Genomic DNA, 22,277 nt, shown 5'->3' with positions numbered 1-22,277 from the left:
GCTTGCTCAGGGATAAATATAGTCAGGACGTTGTTTTTTGTTTATTGTGCTTATCTTCACTTTTTGGCGTCTGCCACATTGTAGATTTTCATGTTTTTTTCTGTGCTTGACTTCATCCCCAATGATGTGTGAATCCAGAGACAGGTATGTATGAGACGTACGAGTGGTGGATCTCTTCAGAGGCGTAGATTGATCGATTTCACAGTTTCCTAGTTGTGGTTAGACTTCCTGTATTGTGTGGTACATGTGCTCTAGATGTGGTAACCGGATTGTCATTATTATCCTGCAATTGTTCGAACTTTCACTGTAGCAGGAAGTGCCGACCCTACCATAATGAATTCACAAAGTGATGATGCAATCTAGTACGAGGGGTGATTGATAAGTTTGTGGGTAAAAGGTAGAAGGAGACTTTTTCATAAAGTTTCAGAAAACCTAGCACATTGTCTGTATTTAAGACAAGAAATTGGCGTCACGGACCTGAAGACAGAAACTCGTCCACAGCAGCTGTAACGTCATCATCACTATCAAAATGGCGACCGCTGAGCTCCCTCTTCCTCGTGGGGAGGAGGTAGTTAGTAGTCTGAAGGTGTCAAATCAGGTGAAAAGTGTAAAAAAAAAATTTGCATTCCTGGATGGCAGCCATCGCCACTTTCGACTTGTGGGTTTGTTTCTCAGACGGTGCTGACTTTAAATGACTCAAATCACAAGTTCCCCAAAAGTTATTTACTTCAAACTTTCCGCATCATGAACCCATCGATCACCCCTCGTAGTGCTCCATACAGATGATTAATTATTTCATTAATTAATCTTAATTTAACCTGGAAATCCTTTTCTCAATTTAAAATATGAAAGATCAGGATGCTGCATATATGAATGAAACATCAGCTGATGGCACTCGACTTGGGTGCTCTTATTCATGCTGTATTTGTACGCAGTAGGGGGGGTGTTCGGCTTGCACGTGTCATCCACAACGACTGTCTTTACCCCTGCAGCAAATGTCTGACCTGGACACCCAGATCCAGGAGAAAGCCCGGCGGGTGGACATGGACATCTGCAGGCGGATCGACATCACGGCCAAACTGTGTGACGTGGCTCAGCAACGCAACTCGGAGGACATGTCGAAGATGTTCAACGTCAGCCCGGCCAGGTCGCTGCCGGAGAGGGTGGGTATCCAACTGTCGTTTTCGCTGTTCGTCAGAGGAGCTGACAGTAATCGCAGCGAAAAAAATATGAATTCTTCTGTGAAAGAGGGCAGTCAGCAGTCTGCAGATGAAATCAGAGCCGCCGGTGTACCGAGTGACCCCTCTGAAGGAGCAGGAAATGCGTGGCTGCTTGTTCGCCAGGACGCACACAAACATAAACATACACATGCGGAATACTTACAGTAGTGACTCTTGAATATCACACACACACACACACACACACACACACACACATAGAAAAGTGAAATGCTGATGTGATGACTCCTGGGTGCGCACAAGGATTCAAGGATCAGATTGCGCCGACAGTGCTGGCTGAGGCCTAAGTATGAATCCACTGTGGACAAGCTGGTGGCTTCTCTTATGTCGTATGTTGATGTTCCTACTCTTAATGGGATTTCCTGTATTTGAAGTATTTCTAACTGAGGCGCCACACAAAAATGCCTCATCTGTAGACATGTCAATGAAGGATGAAGGAGAGAACGTGTGAATAAGCTCGAAAACAAATCATCGCACAGCTGAAGTGTTCTTCGCAGTACTCATTTAATCAACTATGTGCAAGTAATCAAAGTCTGATGAATGATGTTTGCATTTCTTCGCGTTTGCGTGTCTTCAGGGCGCCATGGCGTGCTGCAGGAGGAAAGAGCGCAAAGCCGTGTCCGACGAGGAGAGCTCAGAGATGGATGCCGAGCCCAGCCTGTCGGAGGAGCAGGCCCCCGGATCGCTCAACATCACGGACGAGATGAAGCGCATGCTCAACCAGCTGTAAGCGACTCCTTTAGACACACACATATACATATATATAAAAAAAAAATAAAAAAAAAATTGTAAAATGCAAAAGACAAGAAAAGATCAGGATGAAGATTTTATCCTGTGGGTAATGGGGGCGGGACTTGATAAGCTTTGGCTTCTCCCGCTTTTCCCTTTCGGCCATGTGTATTGTATTATTTGAACAATGATGAAATGTGATGTTTATGAATTGACATGCCCGAAATAAACAACATAAATAAAAATAAATAAATAAATAAATAAATAAATATATATATACACACACACCGACATTCCTCCCACACAGGCGGAATCAGGTCCTCTTTGCCTTGAATGAACCTGACTGAGCTCTGCAGTTAAAGCACCACAGTCCTGCAATGTTGTTTCGGTGGACAGTGCGTTCCTTCACCTCCCTCTGGTGTTTATACGGAGGGTTGCACCGAACACGCAAAATGCTGATTCAGCAAATCTCGGCAAGCTATATATGCTGTGGGCATTAATTTGCTCTGCGAAAGTCACAGTAATTATTGTTTGGATGCCTTCTAATGGTTTTTACTCTCAAAAACATTGTCCAACTTTCTATAAGCCTCTCACTAAGCACCAACTCCTGCAATGTTCTCCAAAGAAAGCTTCCAGTTTGTCTTTTTTTTTTCCATGAGCTCTTTCCCTCCCGCCTGTTTGTCTTCTTTCCGAGCGCATCCTCCCCTTCGCTCGTGACCTCAGCTGGATCTGGTGGCTGTCACACTTGTCTTTCCTCTGCTCCCTCCCTGTCTCTCCCTTCTTCTTTTCCGTTCCCTGTCCTTTGTCCTACACAGACATTGCTCAGATAACTCCTCTGTTGCCAGGCGTGAGACGTTCGAAATCGACGACGACTGCGACAGTCTGACGTGGGAGGAGAACGAGGAGACCCTGCTGCTGTGGGAGGACTTCACAAACTACAACGTGCCGCTCGCCATCGCCGCGACCGCCAGCACAAACGGCTGCGTCTCTGAGGGCAACGGCGAAGCTGCCGATCCAGTGAGTCCTCTCTTCCTCTCCGTCGTTCCTAAAACTCATGTAGGGCAGTGTGTAGATCATTGCTATAGTGGTGCTGTGCAAGACGTATACTCATGCATGATGAATGAGGCCTCTGTCTGTGCTCTCGAAGGACTCCCAGGATGGAAGTCTTGGCAGCCTCATTGATGAAACGGAGTCACTATTTAAGACCAGAGAGCAGGAGTACCAGGAGACCATCGGCCAGATCGAGGTAGGCAACCTGTGTGGTTTTATTTTTGTGTGTGAGAAAAAGACGCAAAGCACCTAGCAAGTTTAAAGTGTATGAATCGAGGAAATGAGAAAACAATAAACAGTGCTCCAAATCCAATTAGATATAATGATGCTAAGCAGGTTTCTAGTCTGTAGAGTATGGAAGCCCTGAGGAGCGAGTGAGAATTTATTTGCCTGATGATCCATTTTCTAAGTCTGATCTCAATTATTTTCTTTCGAGACAAAAAAAAAAAAATGTTTTTAATGATCGGAAAAAAATATTTTCTCTGCTGTGTTTATGACTTGTGATCCGTTGGAAGAAAAAGTATGCCATGATAACGTTTTTTTTTAAGAGCAGATACACAAAGTCATGAACAGAGAGAAGGTAATAAGATCAGACGCTGAAAATAGATCACCAGAAAAAAAATTCTCATTTGCCCTTCAGGGCTTCCGTAGTAGAGCGTTTACTTAGTATGCTTTAAGTTACAAAGTATACTTAAAGTGTACAGAGTGCAAGGCAATTCAAATAAATAAATGAATAAATGTACATTGATGGACACTTTTCTATCAAAAAGCGGTGGACAGATTTGATGGCAGAACAACTCACAGCTGGACAAAATCTAAATATACAGTGTGTGGTGGTGAATCAGGTCTGTCTGATGTCTTGTGTCAGTTACATCGGCAGTGACATCTAAAGTTGCAGTTGGATTCACAACCAGCATGGTTGCATCTATTGTATCCTGTCAAGATAAAATATGAAACTTTAATTTCAGAGAATATCTGAGTTTTTTTTCTTTTTTCTTTTCTTGTAAATGTCTCACTGTTTATATTTATTTATTGTTACCTACAATGGCCATACGACCTCTAAAACCGAGTGACTTGTCATGTCATGTCATGTCATGTCATGTCATCGTCCGTAACCGCTTATCCCTTTCCATGGGGTTGGGGGGTGTTGCTGCTGGAGCCAATCCCAGCCTCGTCTCAGGGCGGGCAGGGTACTCCCTGGACAAGCCGCCAGCTCATCACAGGATCCTCACTGATGAGCAAGGTGGGGTTCAGTATCTCACTCAGGGACACTTCGACATGCAGCTCAGCCCAGCCGGAGCTGGGATTTGAACCAGTGACCTTCCGATTCACTAGTCGACCTGCTCTACCCACTGAGCTACAGCCACCCCTAAACCGAGTGACTTGAATAACATAATTTCTGACATGCAATTGGTGGCAAATGGTCCATTGTTTTAGATTCTCCATGCCCTTCAGGTTTTTAGGTTAAAACAAGTTACATCCTGTTCACTTTAATATGTTAGCTGGGAGGGTGTTTCATTTAAAATACAGCTGAAGCCAAGGAGGGCCTAGCTTTTTTTTTGTTTAATCAAAAGTGAACTGTGAGTTCATTCCCAGTCATTTCCCCTCAGTGTCTTAAATCCTCGCCCTCTTTAATCCGTTTTCCCTTCTTTCAGATGGAACTGGCCACAGCCAAGAGCGACATGAACAGACATCTGCACGAGTACATGGAGATGTGCAGCATGAAGAGAGGCCTGGACGTGCAGATGGAGACCTGCCGACGGATGATTAAAGGCGGCAGGAACTCTCCCTCTATCAGCTCTGTGGCCAGCAGTGACTCAGGGAACACAGACGAGATCCAGGACGAGATTTTGGACAAGGACGCGGAGGCCGAAGTCCCCGTCAGTTGATGGCTGTGCAGCCGGGCCTCGTCCCATCTCCGCCTGAGCGCCACTCGTTCTCACACAGGGGTTTAAACGTGTACAGAGCTCCACCCTGTCAGAGAGGTGGACCAACCTAAACCTGGGCCTGTTGAAGCCGTGATGATCGCTCTCACGGACGCAGGCTCAGAACTGGTGCTTTTATACTATTTCTGTTGTTTAGACGGTGGTGGGCGACGTCTTTGCTTCACAAAGAGAAAAAGGGTGCAAATAGAGTCCGAGCTGTGCTCTCTTCCTCACCGCTGCCTCGCTCGATCCTCGTCCAGAGCTTCACATCATTTCGAGGAGAGAAAAAAAAAGTTCTCTGTTTTAAACCGGCTGAAGTTTTTTGTACAAAAATCTTCTTAACGTCCTTTTTTTCTAAAGGAATTGAAAATAGTACATATTGTGCTTCTCCCCATGACATTCACGTAAAGAAAAAAGTGACATGTAAGTTTGAATCATTTCATGAAGAAAAATGACTGCGCCCCGTCAATTGGAACAGTGTTTTGTTTTTTGCCGCGATCGACCAGGGTCCAGGTCGGTTGTTTGCAGTCTAAATTCAACTGTTTGGGGGGCTTTAAGTGTCTTCTGCCAAGGAGACAAAGCACGGAGTGGAGACGAATGGTGTTGGAGTTCTGGTGGTTTCTGAGGGAACTCTGCCGGGTTGCCAAAGTTGACAGAGGAAAGGAGCACAGCCTTTTGATGCATCAGTGCACTACTCAAGTTCTATGCAATTTAGCTGGCCTTATTTTTGGACTGGCTTTCTCACCCTTCCTCGTTTCCCTTAAAAACCAATACGATTAGCCTTTCAAGCAAAAGCAGGTGTTTTCTATGTATCATTTTGAGTCCTTGTTTTTTTTTCTTGTGCGTTTGAGTGTGAAATAATCAAAGTATTGGTTGTTAGATTTTTTTATTTTTTTTCATGGACATCAACTGTAAAAACCTGGAACAGTGCCCCCTCAAGAAGGGACTAATATCTTGATTCATGACTGTGATCGTCGTCATCTGCCAGATGCGGAGTGCTGCTGAACCAGGCAGTGGATTGTTCTGATTCAGATGCACTTCACTGAGGAAACATTGTTTTAGTTGGTGCACATAAAAACACATCAGTTTAAATGGCTAAATGTAAAATAGTTTTTTCTTTTAAAAGAAAGGCAATCCAGCTGCCAGGATAAATGTTGGTACTGTACGTTTCTGCAAACTGTTGATATGTTGAAACTTCGTTAGGCTCAATTTAGGTTAAGGTTAACCTAAATTGAGTTAGGTTAACGCAAAAGGAGAGGATCGTGTTTTTGCTTCGTTCCGTCGCCACAAGTGTGACTTCAAATTTTCCCGATGTTTCCTCATAAATATCCTGTTTTTGGCACCACGAAAACATCTGGAAACTTTTCTAGCGTTTCGTTAAAGATATCCTGTCTTGTCGTCAAAACATGGCCAGAAAATATCTTGCCGTCCCGTTAAGAATATCCAGTTGTTTCACGCTTCCAAATTTTGTAAATGGTGCTTCCAACAGTGGTCTCTTGCTGCGTTAGCCATCTTGCCTGGCTATAAAGCCATAGCCCCTCCCCCCATCACATCTCTACCTGACGTTAAGTTCAGCTCGCGGACGTGACATCGTAATAACATTCATGTGAGATGCACGAAGCATTTATATTTAAACGTATCCGTGGTTTGCAGAAATGTAAAACGCCAACTTTTTTTATTTTGGCGACTGGACTGAAGAAATCACATTCAAGTTATCGAAGCCAAATGAAACCAAAGGACACATTTTAAAGTTTCCTTTTCACGTAATCCTCGTAGATGACAATTTTACATCAATTCATTTTCAGGAAAAACTATTTAGTTGTTTATGAGCGGCTTCATTATTTCCCGCTGTCCTGCAGGGGACTCTGTTCCAGACGGGTTGCACATCCTGCTTTGTCTCTTCCAAATCGGGGCTCAAGTGTCAGACTGTACATAGAGGGCTGTAGGCATGTTACCGTACACCCCAGAGGCCTTTTCGTTCATGTTAGTCTTTTTGCAACAGACTGAGATGTCTGTACAGATGTTCGCTTTTTTTCAGTGCTCTCGCTGGATTAGCGTGGAAAGCTGATCGACGCATGGGGGGGCAGAAGTGATCTTTTTACCACCTCTTTGTATTATAACGTATGTACCGTTTGCTGGATCAAAGACTAAGTGCTACTTCTATCTTGAAGTTTTACAGAAGCAGAATGTTAATAAAATACAGGCCTTTTTGGTTATTTCAGCATGTTTGTGGGGTCGAAAGGAGCCGTGGGTCTTTTTTTATATTATAATTATTTTTGAACTAAATAGCTGCAATGCAGTCTGTGCGCTACATTTTTAATCCAAACAGTGTCTATCCTAATCATTAATTACTTGTATATGTGGCAGAAGATGTATTTTTCACAGTTTTTTAATCATTCTGTGTTAACCAAAAAGTGTGTTGTTGTCGCCATACTCAGCTTTTATTGATTTTCGCAGGGCTATTAAACTCGTTTCCAGACGTTTCGGTCGATCAGCGTACCAATAAGAAAAACGAATCGATCACGTAAGACAAGAGTGGGGAGGAGTCTTGCTCATGGACGAACCTTCATATCCCTTTTTTCGTTTGAGTTGATGTGAAACCAGCCTGATGAGTAACAAAGAGCCATTCTGTCATTTGGTACTGTACTTTGTCTTGACGACATCAACCATCAGACGCTTATTTATCGATCGTACGGCTGTTCACACCCAGAAAACAACAGAATCGCTGTATCGTCCTCGTTGAGATTGTAGCCCACACACCACACTCCGACCACCAAACCAACTAACAACCAGCCAACCAAAGCGAAGTGTACAGAAAAACATGACACGGATGTAAATCAAGCTACGACTCCTACTAACTCTGGAAAGTCTCCGTCACGCGCGCTCGTTCGCAGACGTTTCTCAGCGAACTACAAGACGTAAACCTCGAACGTATTATCTCCCTTTTCATCTCTTAAAGCAGGTCCAATCCCCAACAACAGCCAGTTGATTGAACTGTAGCAAACCCACCTTTATGAATGTAGCTTGATTGGAGACGTCCTCTAAAGACCTTACGAGCAAAAAAAGAAGAAAAAAAACAACAAAACAATAATAATAAAAGTAGCTGTTTAAATCCAGGGATATATGGTGTGCTCTTACTTATTGGAGACCTTGGTACCGTATGTTTTTGCTTTACTAAACGGGTTCTTACCCGACCAACTTCCAGTATGTGACCTATAAGTGTATGTCAATGAGGTCGTGGTCGATGTGAATGTTTCATACTAAAAGGGGTTTTTATACGACTGGTTTTTATCAGTGCAGCACTGGGATTATATACGGTTGTGTTAGCTGTCGCGTCAACGTACAGTTGTACACGTTCACGGTCATCACCGCTTGTATTTAAGTTCATAAACGTTACGGGGAGATAAAAGGTGCAGCAATACTTGTGGCCATATTTGGGTAAAGTCTCCTGAACTGTATCAGATACTGCTCTTTATTGTGTTTCACTCGCATCCTGTTGGTTTTTCTAGTTTCTCGGTGGATGATTTGTCTGCTTTAATTGAATTGCTCTTCTCTCTTAGGTTTGCGGATTTATTATTTTTTGTTTTGTTTTGTTTAAACTATTGTATTCATGTGGGTCTGGGGAAGTTTGTTTCAAAGTTATGAATGTACTCAGTGATATTGGGGCTGAAACGAAATAAAATGGTGGATTGGATAAAAAAAAAAAAAAATCAAGGCTAATTTGTTTACTTTTTTTATACTTGACACTGAATATGATGTTCCCTCCTGTCTGAAGCTTGTTCAGAATTCTGCTGACTGAGTTAAAATTTTTAGAAAGAAAGATCAATGAATATTTGACTGGTCCTCACATCCTCTAACTGGCTCCTGACTTAATTTACATCGTTGAAAGAATTATCTATTAAATTAACTGCAGAGCTTTTCAACTCTTTACTCACTTTACCAGTGCATATGTGCTGGTAAAGTGTGATTTTCATACCACATTACCATCTGTCTTGTATCTATGTGACAAAATGTGTCCTGTTTGGAATCTAGTTTAGTAAAGAATTAAGGAATCCTTAATTCTTTACTAAACTAGATTCCGTAAATCCTGGATTTACTCAAACTGGTAATTTTTCATTAGCCAGGGCCAGAGGCATCACGTGTTCGGGTTGTCTATCCACACGTCTGTACATACCGGCCATTCTTGTGAGCATGATATCTCAAGAACGCTTTGAAGGGGTTTCTTCAAATTTGACACAAACATCCACTCTGACTCAAGGATTAACTGATTAGATTTTGGAGGTCAAAGGTCAAAGCAACCTCTTGCCTCATGAGCTGATATCTCAAGAACGCCTTCAGGGATTTTCATCAAATTTGGCACAAACCCAAACCAAGACTCGAGGGTGAACTGATTAGATTTTGAAGGTCAAAGGTCACTGCAACCTAACATACTGTGAATTCGTGGTGACCTTGTACCATATTGTAGCTTCTTAGGAGCTGTATCCTCTTTAAAGCGGAGGCATAAAACTGCCAGGTAGTAGTTCTAGTTGGTATCAATTCAAATTGATAACAAATAATGTTCAGAATGTGACCTAAATAAACACTGGACCTTAATGGGACTTTCCCTTTCTTTTCCTGTTTGCCTTCTTGTTTATCAATTCGCATATCTGAACAGCCAATCAGAATGATTTCTCTCACTGAATGGTGTCAACCCCAATCTAAGTGAAAAGCCGCCGACTAGTGTCGATGGTGGGGGGGCACACTGCAAAAACTACAGGTGTGCCGTTAACCATGTGATGCAATTTGTTTAAATAAGCTGTGAAACACTTAATATGTATAAAAGGATTTTTATTTAAAGATGTTTTTAAAGAGCATTAAACTATTAATAATGCAATATAATAAAAACAAACAAACACATTAAAATCACATAAAATGACAGAATATTTTTATAATGAAACACATTAAAAAATTCTGTTTGCAAACAAAGGTAGAGATGCACAAATAATAGCCTTGACTTTACCTTTAACAATTTACCTAAAAACAAGCTGGTTTAATCCTAAAATGATTGTGATTATACCTCCTGAGGAGGAGGAGCAGCAGCGATGAAGAAGGCGGCATCAGAGAAACTATCCTCTTTTCGTTCTATACTAAAATCTTTCATCTTTATTCATCGACCTCGAGGAACACAATTCTTTTGGCCAATCCCCCCTCGCTGTATTTCTCCTGCAGCTGCTGTCGGTTGATGGGATCAGCAGAGAGCAAAAGACGGTCGTCACTGCGCGTCCAAAACGGTCCTGAGACGGAGGCGGGATTCAAAAGAAGGTCTAGAGCAGCAGAGAACTCTCCGCTGGTCTTCAACAGCGCTTTGGTCACAGTGGCCAAATCCTACGGCAAAAACAGTTGAGAGTTTAGGAATGAACCAGGAATAAAGATCATACAACTATGGGTTGCAAGGGATCAGGAACTTTAGGAAATGTGCACACTTTTAACATAAAATCATACCTTCCAATTCATTTGTGGGAGGAAATATACAATACTAGGTCTTATAGTACGTCTTGGAAAAAAGTATTCAGACGAATAAATCAAACATATCAAAATAAATTCCTGTTAATTCCCAAATTCACTCCTTGAATATTTTCAGAATTATGCAACCCTAGTCCTGCTGCTTGCTGTGTTTCTGTGAACCAAACCAAAAAGACACAAAGTCTAAAATCAGACTGTTACAACATTTTTTTTTGTAAAAAAGGTGCCTATATCGTGTTCACCTGGTTCGTCTCCTTCATCAGCTCTCTGATTCGCTGCTTGTCCTCTTCCAGCTGGACCTGAGTCAGTGAAAAAGCAGCGTCAATGTTCACCTTTGACTGTGGGTTGGCTGGAGCGGCTAGAATCTCACCAATAACGGACTGAGACTCTTCCTCCTGAGATTCTCTGTCGAATATAAACAGGTGGGCCGTGGAGGTTCCATTGACGACGGGCGGCTTGTTGACTGAAGGCTCAGGGCGGCCTGACGGTGGGAGGCAGTCGCTGGTGGAGGTCTCCGTCTCCTCCTCGTCCTCCTGGAGGTCAGCTCTGGGTTCAGGGTTGGACTTTGAGGAAGCAGCTGTGTCTGGAGTTGGGAGAGGGGGTTCTGTCGGTGGAGGCTGCATCAATGCTGTTTCAGTCGTGTTCCTGAGAGCTGGAGCTGCTTCTTCATCAGACTGAGAAACAGAAATATTATCAGTTTAAATGTTTAAAAAACAACAACTCAGGATTTTCCCATTTGAAAATAACAGTTCTTTGTGTTTATTTGAGAAAAATAAATAACAGCAAACTACTTTTTCAAGCACAAACAACTAAAGTCCCCTGGTTCCAGCTTTCAGACTTTATTGTTTAAAGACCAAACGTGTGAGATATATATATTTATACCATGGTCTGGGGGAATACTCGATTCTGATTGGCTGCAGGGTGTCCATTAACCCCTGATATATGGACACCTACTAAGTAGTTCCAGTCAAATTGACTGTTCACCGCTGTAAATTAATGCGCTAGCTGGCGTATCAAATCTGAATATTTTATTTCCAGCACTGAGTGCAGTCCGTCAGTCCTTCAGTGTCTTATCCTCTGAACACCACAGGGTGGCGACTGTAACACACAAGCTGCAGAAAGTTCACTTTCCCTCTAAACTTACTGCAACGCTAATACGCTGTTCAGCTCTCTACTTCACAGGCTGCGGCCACAGTAACGTTACACACGGCCGGTCATTTGTTCGTGAAAATCTTGCTATTGATTTGGGGACAATGACATGACTGGTTAGTTAGCTAATCGTGTTAGCTAGCATACTGTCAAATTATATTTACTGTTTGTCAACCGTATGCAATGTTATTGACTTTGAATCTTGCTAGCATAATGTTAGCTTTCTGGCTCATCGCTGAGCGGACTAGAATATCTCCTGTTGCCAAGTCGTATCTATGGTCCGTCCTATTTACTGGAGGAGTCAACAACGTCTCCGTTGCATAAGAATCTTACGGGAGAGTAATGATTGTTCCAGGTATTAGTCAAACCCTCAGGCGTTACCAGGGAAACTAAGTTATGGCTTGTGAAAAACTTTATATTTTGATTGTAAAACGCATGAAAATGTAAATTAATGGTCCTAATCTTTTCTTTGGCAAGTGACCATGGTATAAGCGGGATAATGCCCTTCGAGGTGTCCATAAACAGAAGTTTATGGACGACGCGGAGGCCTAAGAACCGTCCGACGCGCAGCGGAGGACGGTTGCCTCCGCGAAGTCCGTTTATGGACACCTCTTCGGGCATTATCCCTTACATATACATATATACACACATATATATACACACACACACACACACACACACACACACACACATATATATATATATATATATATATATATATATATATATATATATATATATATATATATATATATATATATATATATATATATATATATATATATATATATCTTGGAAAAAATATATTTTTTTATATGCATTTCTAAAAAAAATCATTACTTGCAGTCAGATTATCAACTAAATACATGTAATGATATAAATCCATGAATATATCACCAATATATAACTGAGTAATTTTTTACTTCAATTAAACCAGATTTTTATTCAGACCCTCAATCAAATTCAAGAATATCCTGAAGTTGTTTGCTGATCTTTACAAAATCTATCAATGAGAAATTTAACAAATAAAACTGATTTGGAACAATTAATGAGGAGTCACCAAGAATCTGAAGTGGGCGGAAGGGGCATGGTTTCCTGTTGAGTGTAAAAGTTGATGAATATAACCAATTTAGACCATTTATATGCTGATAAATGAGGCTCATAGGAATATTTATTTTATATTATACTGAATAATACTTTACTCATCATGTAGAATGATGGATGATCCTTTTGGGAGATGAATGTAGATGTAAACATCAGAGGTTGTGTTAGACTTTCTCAATGTCAGTCATTTTGATAGACAGGGTTGTGAAAATTCTGTCATAATCGATCGTTACCTCTCATTTTAATTTTTATGATAATGAGGCATTGCTCATCTAACAGCATTTTAATTGTCAAAAACAACTCCATCATAATAACATTTAATATACTAAGCAAATGTACAGATAATGCATGGAGAGAAAACACTGGGTGCACAGGTGGTCTACTTGTGGATACTGACAGCGCTGCATGTGAATTAGGCTACTAAACGTTACGGTAGATGTCTCTCAGTGTTTTAATCTATTAAAATGAAGGACAGCTTTCTGATTTTTTCATCACTGATAAAAAAAAATTGACAAACAGACAAATGACCTGACAAAAAAGGGTTAGGGAAAGGGTTGTCAGAATAATGTATAAACACTGTGAATTTATGGCTTTTTTATTGGCTCTACAGTATATTTATGTGGTCACTTTTAAAAATAAATTTAGACTTATGACTAGTTACCAAATGTGAGTTCATAATTTTGAAATCTTACCTCACTTTCATCTTCAAACTCCTTTGTAGCCATTTCTAAAATCCCCAACCTCCTCTTCTCTTTCTTCTTTTCCCCGTTCTGTGGCACCGAAATGGATTCTGCATCTGCAAAAACAAAACATTTAATCAAATCTCCGTGGTACAAAAGCTTTGAAGATATTCAGATGCAGTCTGTGTGCTTTGCGTCCCTCATTAGTCGATTTACAACAAACCTGCTTGTGTTGTTTCAGAGACCATAGCTTGTTCATTCTCCTCCTGCGGACTCTTTCCCACCTCTTCCACCGCTGCTGCACTCTTTACTTTGGCTTTTTTAGAAGGCGGCTGGTCAACTGTTGAGTCTTTTCCGAGAGACTGTGATTTTGTTTTCCTCAAGGGCTGAGGAGAAGATGTTAGTTGCTCTACAGAACTTAAGGACGATCTGAGTTTTTTGCCGTAATGTTCAGGCTCCTCGAGCTGAAGCTGCCTGCGGGTTAATCGACGCTGCTGTTGTTCCAGCCTCGGGGAGGCCTTCTGCTTCTCTTCTAGCTTCTTCTGAGCAGAGGTGTCGGGCAAGGACTTGGGCTGGGCTGGTGGAGAGTCCTCCAGGACGCTGGTTTGTGGTTCAGCTGTTTCTGTGCTCTCAGCTGGGATCGGCTGAGCATCTGTCGGTGGGTCTGAACGGGGCCCCTCAGGCTGGGGGGAGTTACATGTTTCAGCTTCTACAATCTCAACTTGTGAGTTTTCGAGTGGTTGTTCCTCCGTCTGTGGATTCACATGTTGCACTTGTTCTTGAGGACAGATGGATGTTTGAGCTTCTGAAGTTTCTGGTGTTTTGCTTTGAGCTGGTATGAACTGAGCATCTATCTGTGGAGACATCAAACCTGCTCTGTTCAGCTCTGCTCAATTGAAAGTATTGAATCACTAAGAATAAATAAGTGCATCTATATAAATACTGTATATACTTGAGCTGTGGTGTTTGTACCTGTGTTAGGTCAGATTCTGTCGATGGTTTCTGAGGAGAAGCAGCATCGTCTGCACTGGAGGGTTTTTCAACCTCTGTCTCTTGCTTTCCTTCAACCTACAAGCAGATACACGAGAAAGTTGAGGCTTTGTGTCTATATAAAATGCGACTGTCTTGAAACTACTGCAACTGGGTTCCAAATCGTATACTTTGGCTTTTACTACACATTGCAGTTAACCATACAAATTACTGACTGTTACATGTAGTATGCATACAACTGGGACATAGTACTACTTTAAAATGTTTTGCCTGTGACCATCTGCTCACACATCCATCGCAATCTGCAGCACATAATTCAAATAAAAAAAATTAAAAAAAGAGATCTTGAATGTAGCTGTCATCTGTATCTGTGTTCTCTTGGCGGCTCAAGTCAGTGCAATGCATCATCCGCTGCCCAGAGGATTGCGGGTCAGAATAACAACAGAAGCATACTGCCTTCTATCCCGATAAATGTGACTGGATGCAGTAGGACATGCTGGTATTTTTGGAATAGTGCTTTTGAAATAATATGAATGATATTATTTTTTGGAGACATACAAAATGTTTTTGGTAGTATAGGTACTGGCCTTCCAGTACCTATACTACCAAATAAACAGTGAACAGTGAACCATATTTACCTGTGTGTGAGCTGTCTCTTTTTTTTTTTTATTTGGCGCCATCTAGTGGTATTATCATACTTAATTGCTCCTTCGCGTCCCTGTGACATTTTTTATTTTGACACTGTGGAATTTTTCAACAGCTATTTCACAGTGTGACAACAAAATGTTATAACTGTTTTTTTATAAGGCACTTTCGTTCCTTACACAGATGCCCCATAGAGGAGATGCTTCTGAATGTTCCAATAAAAGCCAAGAGCCCATGGATTATGTCAAGACATACTTTGGATAAGTATTTTAATAATGATGGTCAGAGTGGCATTGAAATGATCCTGCATAAAACCATTACTTAGATTTAGATTTTTAAGAACATGGTTTCCCTGGCATTACTCAGACATATTGACTTCTGGCTACCTGCACTGTATTGAGAGGAGTCTCGAAAACATTTCCAACACACATTTACATACATGGGGGGGGGGGGGAAGACACATACACACATAATATTGAAAAACATATTTCAATACATTGTATATACAATCACAATCAAGAAAACTCGTGTCAAAATGATCTGACACTGACAAAACCTGAACATTATGAGCTTCTAAAATGTTGGATTAGTAGACTGTTCATCAAAGACTGCTCTACTTCAAACCCATCCCTCAAAATTTGTGATACAGAAATGTAAGAGAAAATACTTTTTAGCTTAATTACCTTGGTCTCTCCGTCTGCTGCCTCAGCTTCTTCCGCTGTTGTTTCTGCCTCCACGACCTCCGTCTGTTTCTTTGCCAGTCGCACTCTGTAACGGTATTTCATCGACTGCCAGCTGTGAGTGGTCACCTGTTGCTTCTCCATCTCTTGCCAAAGCCGGTTTCCCCCGATCTCCGTCTTGTGGTTACTGACGTAACTCAAAATGGCAGCATCGTCTTCAGCTGTGTAGCCAATCCTGCCTGAATATGGTGAGTGAATGAATGACGAAGAGATTATACATAAATAATAACAGTAATGTAAAATCCTTCCTCATTTGATTATAAAAAGGTACAGCTACTGCAAACCAGCGCCTGCTTTTGTTTAACAGGATTTCAGCGGCTGTTGCTCAAGTGTTTTCAGAAAATATCAAATCAGAATCAATAGCACAGTTAATGTGAGAACTGTTGAGTTTGCTCCTTAAAAAAAGTAAAGTCAGGTCTCAACGTCATACCTACTGAGAGTCCAGAGGCGCTATTGTTAAGTCTCGCAGATTTTCTTCGAGAAACTTCAGGATTCAACCTGTAGTCGTCTAAATTCAGCTGCTCATCCTTCTCAACACAGTCGCTAATGTACTGGGTGGACACGTACCTGAGGAGAGACCAGGCGCTGCTTTGATTGTTTTCATTTTTCTTTTGCTGAATTAAGTTATCCAGTCAATCACATACATGGCAATGTTTCAGCTTACTGTGCTAAAAACTTCTATCAGTGTCGGTTTACTGTTCTGTCATTAGAAAGGAGGCACAAAGCGTGAGAGTGTGTGAGTAAGCATCTGAGTTTTGCCATGTTTGAAATTAAACGCTTACACTTACAGTACAATATGCTGTTTGTCTTAAATGTAATGCTTTATTACATTGTTCTCTATTTCTAATAGGGTCTACAGGGCAGAAGCAGCTAGAATTGCAACAGCTAATCCATTAGTAGTCAACTATTAAAATTAAGCAGCAACTATTTTAATGATCTATGAATCAATGAGTAATTTCCCCCCCCAAAATGTAAAATGTATCTGATTTCAGAATCTTAAATGTGACTATTTCCTGTTTTCTTTACTCCTCTGTGACAGTAAACTAAAATCTTCTGGTTGTGGATAAAAACATTTTTTTAAAAAGACATTTGAGGACACCATCTTGGGCTTTGGAAAACACAGAGTAGTTGTTCAATTTTCTGACATTTTATCAACTAAACAAATAATCGATTAATCACAAAAATTAGTAACATATTAATTGACAATAAAAAATAACGGGGTCATTTAATGCAAACTCACCCAGGGCCCCACAGTTCATGTTGTGGATTTTCTTTTAAAAATAACATTGAAACGTCTATTAAATTCATGAGACTTTGAAAATCCTATAGCGGTACTCCAAATACTTTCTATGTTATGAATCTTTTAAGTTTGGCCTTCTGAGCTAAATTTCAGAATTGTATTTATTCTGTGTACGTGTATACTCTAAACCTCACCGATCGTTAATTTTTCACTGGATTGGATTGAAATTCATCCTGAACATCCAAGAGACCCTGAAGAAACTTGGCAACATGTTTTTATTTTAATGAATCAACTCTAACGGTAATGAAAATGATCACACTTAGTCATTTTTTACCCGAACATAGAAGCTGTAATTTTCAAAAAAATCACATCTCCACTAGTTTTTAATTTCTTGCAACCAAACTTTGGTTCTATGTTATACTAATGTAGTTCTGACATCTAGAAATTATTTGGTCGTGCGTACAAATTTAAACGACACAGGTCTTGTTAAATGTAGCTTATCGTACTTTTCACTGGCTGTAATGTTACATTACATGGTTTTCTTTCATCTTTAGATATTTGTAATGTGATGACATCATGGCTTTCTATCTGTCCGATACCTATTAAGCCTGTTTTTCATTGGGTTCTGGAAATCTGTAACAAATACATGCCATAAACCCATCAACACCAAACACTAGTCTTGCATTGCACAACAGCATAGTTTTTTTTAAATCAGCTGAGCAGACTAAATGGTGTTTCTCCTGATTTTTGTAAATGCAGCTCAGTCCAGCTCCTACCAGTGAGCAGTAGTTTCAGGAAAGGAGCCTCTTTCCTCCGGATCAATCAGCAGGATCGCCCCCGGCTGCTGGACGTTACACAGCAGCCCTCCTCCAGCTGTGATGAATGGCTGCAGTTTGCGCTTGACAGGACCCGGTCGCAGGAAGAAGGACATGGGTTCACCGTCCACGTCCATGAACAGAACAGGAGAGATGTTAGGTTTGTCCACATGCTGCTGTTTGGACGACATGGTCACCGTGTCTCACCTTGCGGAAGAGAAGGAATTAGATTTTAGGATTTAATAGATATCAAATAAGGTGGTCCTCTGTTACTAACATTGGGCCTCATTCATGAACCGTTCTTACGAACAAATTTGTTCTTAAGTCCCACTTATGAAGATTGTGGCATTCATGAATTTTTTCTTATCTAGGATTTTTTCTTAGGCAAGAACAAATCCTACGAACACTCAGGAGTACTCTTACGCACATTTCAGTGCCGAAATGTTGGCATGGTTGTGTTTTCTTCTCTTGTGTAGTTCAATAAAATGCAATATTACAGTGATAATTCTGTCATATTTATTCATTTATTTATTCATTTCATATTTTTGGTAATTTACAAAGAATTTAAATTCTAAAATAAATTAAATGTGCCAATGATTTAAGATAAATCAAGTAAATTGGAAACATGCCATCAATTAGTAACCCCCCCACCATATTTATAAGTGGCATTTCTCCATCCAAGGCCCGCAAAACAATGGCATATATATTGCTCCTGCGGCTTTCATCAATGTAAGAACACAGCTGCGAACAATTCTGAGGCTTAAGAACGCGTTGGTGAATATGACGTAGGGTTTTCTTAAGGAACCTCTTAAGAACAACTTAAGAAAGAATCTAAGAAGATTCTTAAGAAGATATTGGGCCCAATGAGGCCCATTGTTTGCACAATGCAGAATCAGTGACTTCTTTGAAATCACTTCTTAACACCCACTTTTATAGCCTTTTATGTGAAGTCACCCTTTTAAAACAGATTTTTTATCTTTCAATCTTTTCATTCTTCTTACCAGGGGCGTTGCCAGACACTTTTTACTGGGGCACGTGCCCCTGTAAACATGCGCTGTGCCCCCCTGTAAAATTGCAGATGAAATTTCACATTGAGTCTATTTTTCATCACAGACAGTTTATGATTACAGAATGGAGTAGTTGACAGCTCCTGTGACAGGTGAAAGCAGGAGAAGATGCAGGTGGACAGTCTGAGGGAACAGATTCCATAGAAACAGATATATCTGTTGAGGAGGACACTGGTCAGACGCAAGACTGATTGGGGGGGGGGCTGTGCCCCTGTAAAGCTGCAGGCCTCACAACTCCCCTGCTTCTTACTGCTTTTTGTCTATCTATCTTTTTATTCCTCTCATAATGTCTTTTTCTTTTTGTCCTTTACTGCTTTTATTTATGTTTAATCTATTTATCATCCTCTATTACTTTTTACTGCTCAATCTTTTTATCTGTTCTTTATTCCGCTGATGTGATGTCATCTTCTTATCGTCCTTATTGATTTTAGTCTTTCATTTATCTCTATTTTTGCATGACTTATTACTTGCATTACTCTCTCTTTCTTTTTCTGTGTTTTTGCCTGATTTAAGGCGTTGATTCCTTTTAGTTAGAGTAAATCAAATTGACTTTTTGTGTTCTTACATATTCTGTTCTGCCTTATTGTTTTAACTCAGCTTGGACTACAGCTTCCTTGTGTTTAGCTTGACTGTTGAGTGTTTGAGAGTTTCCTGCTTTTGCTTGTTCTACTATATATGAATATTTTGAATATTAGTTGTATGTGTTTCGTCTTCATAATTCTCCTGACAATAAACAAACATACCCATAAGACTGTTCAGTTTTCTACAAACACTACACAAACACTACATGACCTGTGTAGTGAAAAAAATATATATTATAATTGAGCATCAGTTTGGAGTCACTGGCTCACATGGCATGCAAGCTACTGAAAAGAAATGCTGAATTTTCACAACACATATTGATATAAAATAAAAGAAGCAGTAAAATCCATTAGATAGAGGTGTGTCCTATGCTTCCTGTGCAGTGACACAATTCGGTATTAGTTTGGTATCACCGGGTCACATTACATGGAAGCTATTAAAAGTAAATGGTGAATTTTCATAATAAATATTCATATAAAATAGAAGAAGCAGTAAAAGATAATACAAATTAGCTTATCTTATTTGTCCCATTCAGTAATATAATTCGGCACTGGTTTGGAGTCACTGGGTCACATGGCATTTTGTGAAAATCTGTCACACAACAGGGTCATTTGTTGATGGTCCCTAAGCTTCCAGTGCAGCGGAAGGTTCTGGGAGGCCGCTAACCGTCCTCCTGCTGCCAACACTGGGCGACACTGAAGGAAGAGACGCTGGTGAGGGTCTCCGGAGTGAATGCCTGTCCAATATCCAACCTAAAACTAACTTCACATTCTTCCTAACACTTCGGTATTTTGCCCAGCAGGACTCGAACTTACCAACGACCGAGAGCCACATTACAGCAATGCACCGATTTAAAATGACAAAACTGAACTTTAACTGTTTTCATCCATGTTTTCTCTCTGCAGCTGTCGATTTAGCGCGATTAGCTTCAATGTAGCGCGTCAAATGGCACATGTGTGTCGAAAGAGAAGCCTTGCCTTTGTTATCTGATGTTATCATTACATAAAAAAACGCCGCTTAGATAAAACACTAAATTTAATACTCACCGTTCAGTTTGTTTACTTCCTCGGTGGCCTTTCCCGCCGCGACCGAGACCAAAATAAAGACTTCTTCCGGTTTTTCTTCTTCGGCGGATTAAAGCCAGTTAGTGCTACATTAGCGCCCTCTGTTGGTTATATCATCTATTACCACACTGTGTTTACCACACATTTAACAATGTGTTTAAAGACACTTTTTTATATATCCATTCTTAATAATAATGAACAGTTATATCAGTCAAAGACCCGTAATGCTAAATAATCCTATATCCATATATCTAAAAAAAATGAAATATATATTTATGCATTAAATTTAAAAACACCAAGCTTTTGTGTTACTGTGTTACTAGTACTGTCAAATATGAATCGTGCAATTTATACTGTATACATGTATATACTCTACATACCCGCCCACTTCATGTATATAATGTTTATAATTACCCCAGTGTTTCCTCTACCGTCATCTAGGAGTGAGGGACCCCCACAGTAAAAACATTACCACCACAGCTAGATAACATGAAACTGAAACTTACAACTTAGATAGCGAACCAAAACAAATCAAGCTGCCCTTTAATTAACCGAAAGTGCTATAAGCCAGTTACTGCACTAGAACCACACCATGACCTGGAGGGAACAGAAAAAACACTGTGCCCATCCAGCATTTACTAATTTGCACTATTGGTATTTGATTACAATTTACAGACACACTCGACTTAGATATAGACACATTGTGGTTATTGGAGTCAAATTGCTTGCATGTATGAATAATTCTCATTCTGATTTAGATTTGTTTAACTCTGTCTCGTGAAGATATGAATAAGAAGGCTTGCCCCGTGACTAAATCTGAAATAAAGTACCAGGGGGAAAACATTTTTAAGTCAACACCCACAATATGTTGTGAAAACGGGCCCTTATCATAACACACGTCTGGACTTGTCATAGTAGAGAAACCCCAGCTATTACTAATATCATCACTGATGGCTCAGGTCTATGTAAGTGTCCCGGTAACAGTGAGTCAACATGTAGACACCTGCCTTCTGTGAAAAGGCCTCTTGATTTAAATAATAAATCTTAAATGCTGTTTGCTTGTTAAACCTCTTCTATCAGATGTTTCTCTAAACAAATCAGACGGGTCAACATGTTGGGGACACAATATGTTCTGTAGTTTGAGCAAAACTCCATCTTGAGTCACTTTTTCCAGGCAGTGTGAACATATTCACGACCACACGCAGTCAAAGACAGAGTACTGTCGATCTGTTCGCTGAACTGCAGGCTAACTTCTGCACAAACGGCCCCACTGATCTATGAGAGAGAGAGAAAATCACATCTCTGGAATCAAACACATAAACTCTGACGGCCCGGTGGGAGAAATAACTTCTGATTGCTTGATTGTTCCCGTGAGGCTCCTTTGTGTGTAAAAAGGCATAATGGAGTGATTTCAGCACCTTGTTATGAATTCAAAGGCGGGTACATTAAATTGAACTGGATGTGCTAAAAAGAGTTGAATTCTTTTCAGATGAATGAGTCAAATGTGTTGTGGGATCATGACTAATGTTTGTTTGTCGAAGGAGCAATTTGAAAACGGAGGAGCTGAGCTGCTTTGGAAAAGATTAAACACCAAAACTTACATTGTTTTCCCCCCCTGTATAATCAGGGAAGAGTAGCAGTAAATCGATGACACGCACACACTCTTAATTCATCAAATCACAAACTTTCTCCTCTTGCTTCTCAGTGTTACAACAGATACAGAAACAATTCAACATGGTTAAAACATTTTCACCCGT

The 22,277-nt window shown here is 40.5% G+C and overlaps 2 protein-coding genes across 5 annotated transcripts in view; one reads left to right on the top strand and one right to left on the bottom strand.

Annotated features, from left to right (window-relative positions):
- iffo2b (intermediate filament family orphan 2b) overlaps nucleotides 1-8,638 on the top strand; it is a 34,672-nt gene extending 26,034 nt beyond the window's left edge. The window contains exons 4-9 of one of the 4 annotated variants that reach the window (XM_030419162.1): nucleotides 139-144; nucleotides 993-1,163; nucleotides 1,816-1,964; nucleotides 2,783-2,984; nucleotides 3,115-3,213; nucleotides 4,673-8,638. In XM_030419162.1, the coding sequence (XP_030275022.1) occupies nucleotides 139-144; nucleotides 993-1,163; nucleotides 1,816-1,964; nucleotides 2,783-2,984; nucleotides 3,115-3,213; nucleotides 4,673-4,906 (861 nt within the window). In that variant the 3' untranslated portion in view covers nucleotides 4,907-8,638. The remainder of the gene's footprint in view (nucleotides 1-138; nucleotides 145-992; nucleotides 1,164-1,815; nucleotides 1,965-2,782; nucleotides 2,985-3,114; nucleotides 3,214-4,672) is intronic. The other 3 variants (XM_030419165.1, XM_030419163.1, XM_030419166.1) reach the window with 3 other exon arrangements.
- A 1,211-nt stretch (nucleotides 8,639-9,849) lies between these two features.
- On the bottom strand, nucleotides 9,850-20,585 carry terf2ip (telomeric repeat binding factor 2, interacting protein). The gene is made up of 9 exons (XM_030421544.1): nucleotides 20,503-20,585; nucleotides 17,769-18,014; nucleotides 16,183-16,319; nucleotides 15,696-15,931; nucleotides 14,350-14,445; nucleotides 13,601-14,231; nucleotides 13,390-13,493; nucleotides 10,687-11,118; nucleotides 9,850-10,306 (listed from the first exon to the last, which is right to left on the bottom strand). Exons 2-9 carry the CDS (start codon nucleotides 17,996-17,998, stop codon nucleotides 10,085-10,087), a joined length of 2,088 nt encoding a protein of 695 aa, XP_030277404.1. The 5' UTR covers nucleotides 17,999-18,014; nucleotides 20,503-20,585; the 3' UTR covers nucleotides 9,850-10,084.
- Between the last annotated feature and the right edge of the window lie 1,692 nt (nucleotides 20,586-22,277).

This window comes from Sparus aurata, chromosome 6 (assembly GCF_900880675.1).
Source record: "Sparus aurata chromosome 6, fSpaAur1.1, whole genome shotgun sequence".
Taxonomy (NCBI): domain Eukaryota; kingdom Metazoa; phylum Chordata; class Actinopteri; order Spariformes; family Sparidae; genus Sparus; species Sparus aurata.
Note: the sequence above shows the minus strand (reverse complement) of the source record. Positions and strands in the feature narration are given on the sequence as shown.

Coding starts and splice junctions, on each gene's coding strand:
- terf2ip (XM_030421544.1), bottom strand. CDS start 17,998: ATGTCGTCCAAACAGCAGCATGTGGACAAACCTAACATCTCTCCTGTT. Junction 16,320..17,768: donor CCTGAAACTACTGCTCACTG/GTAGGAGCTGGA, acceptor GTCTCTCCTCAG/GTACGTGTCCACCCAGTACA. Junction 13,494..13,600: donor CTCTGAAACAACACAAGCAG/GTTTGTTGTAAA, acceptor TTGTTTTTGCAG/ATGCAGAATCCATTTCGGTG.